Raw genomic sequence first — 10753 nt, forward strand, 5'->3', positions numbered from 1 at the left:
TCCCACTAGATCTACCAGTAATCTTATTAACAAAAAGCAACCAAACCTAATAAAATGGCTTCTCTCGCTGCTCTCAAGTCTGCCAATAAGGTGGTGATGTTTTCATGGGTCACCTGCCCATACTGCGTTCGCGCCCAAAAGGTGCTGCAGCCCTTGACGAACGACGTGAAGGTGTACCACGTGGATGAGATGCCCGAGGGCAACGCTCTGCGAGAGGAGATCAAGAAGACGTACAACCACGAGACTGTCCCCGCCATCTTCATCAATGGAGAATTTGTTGGTGGATGCAGTGATGTGGAGGAACTCAATCGCCAGGGAAAGCTCGCGACAATGCTGGCGTAGAAAGGGAAAGCAATAACATCAAAAAGAAAAAAGAAAAACGGATGGTCGATGTACATCGAACGTAGGGTAATGGTAAATATCAGTTGGTATCTACATGCCAACTGTTGGGGATAAAGAACGGAAGAGAAAAAAACGAGGGACTGGGGAAAAAGAAACAAATAAGACTTATTATTTATTGATTCTGCAGCTATTTTTCGTTTTTCCTACACATCTATTTTTTTCTCCTTCTTTCATAAAGTGGAAAAATATCAGGGAATTGCTGTAGCTACTCCCTACACGGAATGAACGACAGAAGGAAGGATCACATAACAGTACAAGAGGCTCTCTTTTTTGTATTTTTTTGTCTCTCATTTGCTGTGAGACCCTAATTGATGCTACTTATTTTCGATGGTACTGATACCTTGTTTTCAAACTTCTTCTTCTTTTGTTTTTATACTTGAATCTAATTACTGAATAACTCCCACTAGATCTACCAGAAAGTCTATCAAGAAAAAGCAACCAAACTTAATCTTTATAAAATGGTTTTTCTCGATGATCTCAAGTCTGCCAATAAGGTGGTGATGTTTGCATGGGTTACTTGCCCGTATGGCATTCGCGCCCAAAAGGTGCTGCAGCCCTTGACGAACGATTTGAAGGTGTACCACGTGGACAGGATGAGCGAGGGTAACGCTCTTCGAGAGGAGATCAAGAAAAGGTACAACCACGAGACTGTCCCCGCTATCTTCATCAATGGAGAATTTGTTGGTGGATGCAGTGATGTGGAGAAGCTCAACCGCCAGGGAAAGCTTGCGGCAATGCTGTCCAAATAGAAGAATATAAAAGAATGGTTTGTTGATGCCCATCTTTCTTGAGGTAATGGTAAATATTAGTTGGTATCTACATGCCAACTGTTGAGGATTAAGGACGGAAGGGAAAAACATATTAGTTTTATTGTTTATTTATTGTGCTGCCTTTTTGCTTCTATTACTTTACGTGTATATATATATATATATATATATTTTATTCTGCTTTCATAAAGAGGAAGGAATAACCTTTCTGTTTTCTTTTATAGTCTATTTGATTTTTTTTTCTGTTTCTTTTGTTTTTCATTAATGGTTTTTTCTTCCTCTTCTTCCTGCTTTTCTTTCTTTGTGTTAAATTCAATAGCCCCGCGCTTATTAGAATAATAGGGGAAGGATGTTGACGGATGGCCACGTGGTGGAGGAGCGATTTAGTGGGTGGCAGAAAAAGAAGGTGCGGACGATTGTCGTGAACAGCCGCTCAAAAGTATCCTCCCGCCGCTCCATTGCCGGAGCTCTCGCTATTGCAAAGCCCTATGATAGAATTGAGCTCTTGGCTGGGGAGTACTTTGAGACGCTTTCGATTTCAATGCCTGTTGAGATTGTGGCTGCAGAGGGGGAGGATCCATGTATTGTATCCCGCGGAACCTGTGTGACGATAACGCAGGATGTGGAAGCCTATTTTGAACATGTGGAATTTATTTCAAAAGGAAAAGCCAAACTGGAATCTTCTGTAGTCTTACAAAATGGAAAGGCTGTTTTTTTTCGTTGTAAAATGAATTCTGTTTTACTTGGAGGGTTTGCTAGGCCTCATTTTGAACATTGTACGATTGAAGAGAGTTACAATGGTTATGGGCTTCAAGTGAATGGTACAGCATCTGTGGAAATGATGAACTGTACAATTAATACACATCATATTGCATGTGCGGATATTGATACTAAAGGTGTTGTTAATATAAGAGATTGTACCCTTCGTCAACCTTCAAATGGAGGTAATGTTATTGTTGTTCGGGCAACTAATAGTTACGTTGATGATAGTACCCCAAATGAAAATCTTGCTTGTCGTAAAGTTACAGTAACAAAATGTCATATTTATGTTACTCCTGATGTTTTTAAACCAAAAGACCGTGAATGGTCTGTAGATGGTATTGCAGGACCTCCTGTATGTGTGATAATTTCACGTGGAGCTGCTCCTGTCTTTTCATATAATGAGTTATTACAAGGAAATATTGGATTTAAATTTGAATTTGCCGGATCTGCCTCTTTAGAAGGAAATGGTATTTATAATCAAAAGATTTGTGGTATTCTTGCTATTGTAGATGAGAGAAATTTTATTTCAGAATCTAAAACACAAAATCTTCGTATTTCAGGAGGTAATTTAATTGATCGATGTCTTATTGGTATAGATGTTCAATGCCTGCGAAATAATTCTCTTGCTTTTATTGAAGATCAACAAAGTCTTCTCTCTCAAGAGCTTCCTTCGGTACGTACCTCGTTTAATTGGTTGGAAAAATTACCAAAAATAGATGGAGAAAATTTACCCTCTGAACGTTCAAAAAAAGAAAGTATATCTATTCCTGTACATGGTAAACCCATAGAACTTAATAAATTAAAGGAACAAATACGATCTTTGGCTAAATTAGTCTGTGGTGCATATCCTGTATATTTCCGATCACATGATACAGTAAATGGAAATCGTGCATCTGGTGCATTAAATGTATTAGGAGAGATGATACAAGAAACTCTTGATATTTCTTTACTTTCTGTGAATTCTTCAGATGCAGCTTTACAACTTTTAAAACTTCGAGGTAATAAAGGTGTTGATATATTAGATACAAGATTTTCTTCTTGTGGTTTCTGTGCTGTTCGATTTGGTAATGACGGTTATGGATTAGTAGAAGATTGTGATTTTATTGCCTGTGGGGCAACTGCAATTGTGGTAGGTAGTGGGGCACATCCTTTAGTTATAGGTTGTAAATTTGATCAATCTAAAGGAGCTGGTATTTTTCTTGATAATTTTGCCAATCCTCTTATAATGGGGAATGAAATAACGAACAATGCAGAACATGGTGTTGAAATTCAAAATTTATCACGTGGAATAGTTATGGGAAATGTTTTCCTTGGAAATAATATGAGTGGTATTAATTTAACTGGAGGTAGTAGTACTATTATAACAGGTAATGCCATTCAACAAAGTCACCAAATAGGTATAAGCGTTGTAGGAGGAAGTAAACCTGTGATTCTTATGAATAAATTTGTTTCCAATCGTGTAGCTCAAATATTAATAGGTGAACATTCTGTACCAATTATAGCAAGTAATAATTTTATTTCAGGTCCTAGTGCTGGTCTTCGTTTTGATTCGTGTAGTGGAGGAACTGTAATAGATAACACGATATCAAATAATGAACAAGGAATAATAGCAGAATTAGATGCTGATCCTTATGTTATTTCTAATAAAATTATTAATAGTGCACGATATGGTGTTGTTGTTGGAAATAATGGACTTGGTACATTTGTTTCTAATGAAATTGCACAAAGTGGGAGTTGTAATTTTCTTATTCGAGAAGGTGGTTCACCTGTTGTTCGTAATAATCACATTCATAGAGGACAATCTGGAGGTGTAGCTGTTCTTGCAGAAGGTTTTGGAAAAATTGAGCATAATTTTATTTCTGAAAATGCTATAGGCAATGTTATTGTATTGGATCGTTTTAGTGAACCTGTTTTTACCAGTAATACTATTTGTTCTTCAGTTAGTGGAGCTGGAGTTATTTGTGGTCGTGAGGGAGGAGGACAATTTATTAGTAACTCTATTTATCAGAATAAACAAGCTGGTGTCTATGTTATTGGTAAATCCAATCCTCAATTTATAAAAAATACGATTTCATCAGAAGCAGTTGGTGTTATTATTTCTGATGGTGGTCATGGTACTTTTAGAGATAATAATATTAATTCATGTTATAGTTCTGGTATTATTATTCAATTAAATGGTGATCCAATCTTACAAGGAAACCGTGTCTCTAAATGTTTTCTTAGTGGTCTTCTTTTGGCAGAAGAAGGACGTGGAACTGTGCATGAAAATATTTTTTTTGAAAATGATGTTGGAATTCAATTAGGTTCTACATTAGGAATTGCAGAATTAGAGGTGGAACTTAGTTTCGCAGGTGGTACAACAGCTGCAACCTCATCATCTAATAATGAAAAGGCTACAACTCAAAAAGCACGTCGTTCTATTATTGCTAGAAAAGAGAGTGAACTTCGTGCAAGTGCTAAATTGGCTCCAGCAGAAATACGACAAAATAAAATATATGCAAATTCTACATGTGGAGTTTTAGTAGAAGGAGGTTCTTGTGGTATATTAGAAGATAATGATATTTCAAATAATGAATTATATGGTATTATGGCAGATGTTGGATATAGTGCAAAACGAGTAGAAGAAAAACTTGGAAAAACTACTGGACAAAGTAGATGGAAAATATCTCAAAGAAATGCTGGTGGTGGAACTGCTATTATACGCAAAAATCGTATTTTTCAACATAAACGTTCTAATATTGCAGTTATTAGTATTGCTGAGAATGCTATTACTATTGGATTAAATGATGTATATGAATCTAATATTGGAATTTATCTTGGAAATAATGCTACTATTTATTCTATAGAAGGAAATAATATTCATGATTGTTTTGATGGTGTTTACGCAGAAAGTGGAGGTCGTGGTTGTTTCACAGAGAATAATATTTCTGGTTGTAGTGGTGTAGGAGTATACATATGTGATCGCGCTAATCCTGAATTTAAAAAAGATAATATCATTGAGAAATGTAATATTAGTGGTGTATTAGTAGATGCAGGTGGTAAAGGTACATTTACAGGAATTAATGTAAATCACTGTGCTGTAGGTGTTATAGTGTATACTTGTCCACCTATTTCTTCTTCTATGCGTCAAGAAGAATTTGTACAAAGTGGATTTGTTTCTTCTGCACCAATATTTGAAGATTGTGTTATTGAACATAATGCATTACATGGAATTCTTGTATTAACTGTTCCAAGTGGTTATCCATTACGTTACTCTTCTATTGAAGAATCTAAACGTTACAAACGAGCAGAAGGTCTTTTTAATATTCCAGGTACTTTATTATTTCCGAAATTTCAAAAAAATATTATTCGACAGAATCGTCATTTTGGTATTTGTCATGAATTATATGAAAGTGCGGATCAAGCAGAAATTGCATCACAGCATATGACCTCTCTTGAGACTTTAGTGGAACCACATCCCTTGACTCATCCTATATCACAAGGTCTCTCTGTATCACTATCACTTTCTCATCAAAGTCCTACTCGACCTTCACCTGCGAAACAACAATCTGGGGTAACTCACCGTACTTCTGTAGAAGAAACATTAGGGACTTCTATTGTACTTAATATGAAGGAAGATCATGAAGAACGTATGAAACGACAAGTAAGTTTTGTTGAAAATACAATTAGTAACTGTTCTATTGGAGTGGTAGTAGGAAGTTGTTGTCATCCATTTTTACTTGGGAATCGTATTCAAAATAATACCTTCTTTGGAATTTTATTACGATTTAATGCAAGAGCCATGTGTTTTGGATGTGAACTAACAGATAATGGAATAGCTGGAATTTATTGTGCTAAAGGTTCTCTTGGAACCTTTACATCTGGTGTTATACGATGTAATAATGGTTTCTGTCGTCCTGAAGGTAGTCCTCATGATGCCCGTTCTTTCCATGGACTTCCCTTCACTGACCCTGCCATTCCATTTTCCCCGTCCACCTTCACGGCGTCGGAGTCCCTCTCTTCGGTGTATGCGGGGGTGTCGGATCTCCTCTCGCAGTACGCGGAAATTGTCGCGTGTGGACTGCGGCTGCTGTGCGAGTTGGTGGCGGCCTCCTCGGCGGCCCTCTCGCTCGCCACGGCGGTCTTCCCGGCGGTGGGGCTTGACGGCTACGACCGCGGCTGGGCGGTGGACGGCGGGGTGGGGGCGTGGGTGGTGCTCGGCAGCGGGACGGAGCTGCGGGGGAATGCCGTCGGGGGGCACCGCGGCGCCGGCGTCCTCGTCTCCCGCGGCCTCCGCCACCACCACCGCCACGCCGTCCACTTCGCCATCCCGCCCCGCGGCGGATTCCCCGCCGTCCCCGCCGCCGACACCCTCATGGACCTCAGCAGAAAGGAAGCGAAAAAGACGGAGGGGGGTGAGGCGCAGACACCATGGTGTTTCTTTAACACAGCCGCCATCACATTCCCACAGGAACAAGACGAACCTCAACAGCAGTATCAGCATCAGGGGAAGGGACATGCAACACATCCAAAAGGGAAAGAGACACGAACAACACCCTCAAAGACAACCACAACAGCACATACAAAGGATACAAAAGCAACAAAAGCATTAATTGAAAATATGAACATATTCCATCATGTACATCGAAGCACTCCAAATATTTTTAGACCGGCATCTTTACGAGGGAATAATATCTCAAAAAATGAATACGGAGTTGTTATTCAACTTTATAATGTTATGAAGGCTTCTGCGTTAGATTCTTTTGAGGAATCTGATACCACATTAAAGGAGTCAGATGGATTAGATACCATTAGTGAGAATAACAGTACGAAAAGAAGAATATCACGTCAACCAAAGTTACGAAAGCCCTCTAATACCAACTCTGATGCAAAATCTCGTAAATCTTCTACTACAAGTAAGAAAAAGAAAAGTGTAGAATTAAATGTAGAAACTTCTAACGCCCCTGTTCCACGTCCCACAACAGCTAATCCAACACCTATATATATACGAGAAGGGGAAATAGAGCATAGTTTAACTATGGAGGAAAATCATATCTTTGAAAATCTTTCTATGGGGATTTTATGTCAACATGTAGTTGAGGTTTTCTGTGGAACAGTGGTTTCATCAAAGTTAAGATTAGAAGAATCAGGTAGGGAATATGATGATTTATGTGTTAAATTTACACTTAAAAAAGAAATAACACAGCCAAAATTATTATTTACCTTAGTTCCACAAGAACCAATGTTACGTCATGCTAAAATTTCAGGTAATGAAGTATATAAGAATCGAATAGAACAGATAGAAGTTACTTCTCGTTATGTTGCTATTACAGGAGATGAAATACGAACATTACTTCATATTGATACGTTACGACAACCAAATGCATCTATGTGTTCCTCACAAGCTCTTTTAAGAATTCCATTATTTGCTTCTCTTACAATGACTGCCCCACCTGGTGTATTTATTATTGAAAATAATCGTTTTAGAGATGCGGCTAAAGGTATTCATGTAATAGGTCTTGTTGGTCAAAACTCTCTTCGTTTACGTCAAAATGCTTTTCTTAATATATTAGAAACTGCTATTCTTGTTGAAGGACATTTAGCTTCTGCTACTATCGGAAATGGAAATATATTTGAAGATAATAATATATCCGTTCGTCTGGTTTTACCAGAAAGTACTATAACAGAAGAAGAAAAACTTCGTCAAGAGTCTATAGGTATAACTACCCGTATTTATTCTAATCGTTTTTGTGCACCTAAACAACATTCCATCTTAATTGAAGGAGGTGGAGCACCATCACCACTACTTCTTGAAAATGAATTTACAAATCATATGAATGGAACTGTTGCATTCTTTATTAATGGTCCAACTGTTAGAGCAGAATTAAGCAAAAATATATTTAAGGATAATTATATCCCGGTTATTATTGATAATGAAGCAGGTACAGAAGGAAGTAGTTCTGTTATTGTAGAAGGAAATCGTTTTTTCAGGAATTATATTGGACTATTGGTGTGTGGTGGTGCAGCTCCTACTTTATTACGTAATGTATTTGAAGAAAATTTTCGATCAGGAATGGAAATTATTGAGGAAAAAACACGACCAAATGTAAAAAATTGTGTTTTTGCTATGAATAGACGATTAGGTTTAGATATAGCTACAAAGAAAAAATTTATATACCCAAATGAAGGTAAATTATTATTACATGGTATTCCATACTTTGAGGTTGAACTTGTGCCAGAGAATAACGTTTATTGTAGTGAAGGTAGTGAGGATAATGGTATCTTGCCATGTGGTGTACTGGTTAGCTCTGGTGGTGAGGGATTAGTGGAACATTGTCTATTTAAAGCTAATGATATTGCTGTGGATGTTGCTCGTGGTTTTGCTGAATGTATGAAATCATCAACTCTTGGAATTCGATTTACATCATGTCTTTTCACTGAGAATAATGTAGCTGGTGTATTTGTGCGTAGTGGAAATATTGCAACACAAAATACCTCTAAAGCTCCACCTAGACGATTAAGTGATGTTGAAAGTGAAATGGAAGGTACCATATTCGATAATTGTTTCTTTGCAGGAAATGTTAATAATCCAGACAATCATGGAGATATTATTTCAACAGATAGTGGTTTTGCTATTTTTAAAGAAAATACCCTAACTGGTTGTATACATGGTAATAAAGATGGTATGGCATTATTTTCGAATAATACTTTCCTTTCATCTGGTATCTCTGATGTGGCTATCTATATGCATAAAGGTACCCGTGTTCGACTAGTACGTAATATCATTCGTGGATATAAAACAGGCATTAAAACAGATCCAGGTGCATGGGGAGAATTAGAAAAAAATTGGATTTTAGATAGTACTCGAGGTGTTCTTGCAGCTCCATATTGTCATACTCTTTTTTCAGGTAATCGCATAATGAATGCTAAAGATTGTGGAATATTAACATATGGTGGCGTTTTTACAGATAATGAAGTTTCTGGAACTCCTACTGGTATATTAATTGAAAATCCAAATGAATATAAAGGTTTTGATCTTATACCAACAATAGAGAGAACTACATTTGATGCTTTAATATCAGAAAATAAAGTTCATTCTTGTGAAAGTGATGGTATTTTTGTTGCTGGAGGTGCCCGTATTGAAGGTAATATTGTATTTAACTGTAAAACTAATATGACTATTATTTGTCCTAGAAATCCACATGATGGAGCATCTATAGCTACAGTATCTAAGAATACATTATTTGATGGTGATATTGGTCTTGTAGTTGCAAAAGGTTCTGATTCCGTTATTAGAGATAATGATATATTTGATAACGCTTCTATTGGAGTTTGGCTTAAAGCTGGTGCTTCTGGTGTTATGCAAGGTAATGCTATCTCTAGTGCATTAAAAGAAGGAGCTTTAGATATGGAGGAAGGATCAGGTGTTAAAATTCTTCAAAACACTATAAAAAATCAATTTTCTCCTTCTTATCATAAAACACTTCCAATGCATCGTGAAAAAGAACGTCAACGAGCAGCTGAAGCATTATTAGTTGAATTACAAGAATTAGATCGTAAATTAACAGAATTGAAATCTAATTGTTGTACAGTAGAGATGAATATGCGATCTACACTGGATTCACTTCAAGAAGAAAATGTTTTATCTGAAGGAGTTGCTTCGTTTAGTTACATGTTGATGGCAGGTGCTGCTTCCAAGGCTCTTCGTAGTTCCTCAATAAGTAAAAATGTTGTGGATCTTTTAAATGTTACCTTGACGAAAAATTATAGACGTTTTTCAACTGATAAAAGTATTTCCTCTTCAGTTCTTAAAGCTTCTAAATCTCTAGATCGTCGAATGAGTCAATCTATATCTTCTTCCTTAGAGAAGTCTTATACATCTGTACTTATTCACATCTTTGATGGAGGTAAAGGGGATACAGCAGGTAATAGAGATGCTGGTAGAGAAGTAGAGAATGTTTTTACTTCCTCCTCTCTAACCTCACGTAGGACATTTCGTACAATTGTTACTACTAATGCTAGTAGTCTTGCAGCTTCTATTACAGCAGGAAAACCGGATATAGTAATAGTGGTAATGCGTGCAGGTAAACACACATTAACTACGGAAGAAAATACCGCATTAACAACCCTTGAACCTCTCTGTTCTGGAACAATACTCGATGGTAAAAGTAGTGGTAGTAGTAGTAGTGGAACTGTTCCGTCTAGTAAAAAAACTTCCGCTGCTTTTACTCTTCTACCACATGACTGGAAAACATCCGTGCGTTCAGAGAAAGAAGAGGGAGAAGGTAAGGTAAAGAAACAGAATCACCATAGTTTATCTGGTAATGAAGATGCAAGTCAAATGGAAAGATTTAGTCGTTTTGCTAAGAGTAATAATCCTATTTACTTTACGTTTAACTTTTCAGAAGCACTGAAGGAAATGGAAGGGAAAGTAGAATCTTTTCTTTCTGGTTCAACAGGGTTTTCTCTAGATGGACAAGGGACGAAGATAAAGTCTCGAGGGTCCAAAGCAATTTCATTACAAAGCGAAAAACGTCGTTCAGGAAATGCAAATGTTAGTGGTAGTCTATCTTTAAAGCCGGCTGCAGATAGTCCATCATGAGTTATTATTTAAAGGTGTAGAATAGTCTTTCACACTGTAAGTATTATTTTTTTTTTTTCTGTTTGTGTTTCTGTGTGTGCTTGTTCCTCATCGCTTTAGTGAGGCATTCTCATATGTAAACTAGACAGCAATGGCTCGAAAGAGACTGATGAAAAGCGATTTTTTTTTTTCCTTTGTTTGTTTGAACAATTAGAATGATTTCATGGTATTCCTTGCTTGTTTCTCTATAAGAGTTTTTTTT

The 10753-nt window shown here is 37.1% G+C and overlaps 1 protein-coding gene across 1 annotated transcript; it reads left to right on the forward strand.

Annotated features, from left to right (window-relative positions):
* Positions 1 to 1518: 1518 nt before the first annotated feature.
* Positions 1519 to 10512, forward strand: TM35_000052630 (uncharacterized protein; the record flags this gene model as incomplete). The annotated part of the gene is made up of 1 exon (XM_029022918.1): positions 1519 to 10512. The coding sequence occupies one exon, from the start codon at positions 1519 to 1521 to the stop codon at positions 10510 to 10512; it is 8994 nt and encodes a 2997-aa protein (XP_028885733.1).
* Positions 10513 to 10753: the final 241 nt, after the last annotated feature.

This window comes from Trypanosoma theileri (genome assembly GCF_002087225.1).
Source record: "Trypanosoma theileri isolate Edinburgh chromosome Unknown TM35_Tth_5_V1, whole genome shotgun sequence".
Taxonomy (NCBI): domain Eukaryota; phylum Euglenozoa; class Kinetoplastea; order Trypanosomatida; family Trypanosomatidae; genus Trypanosoma; species Trypanosoma theileri.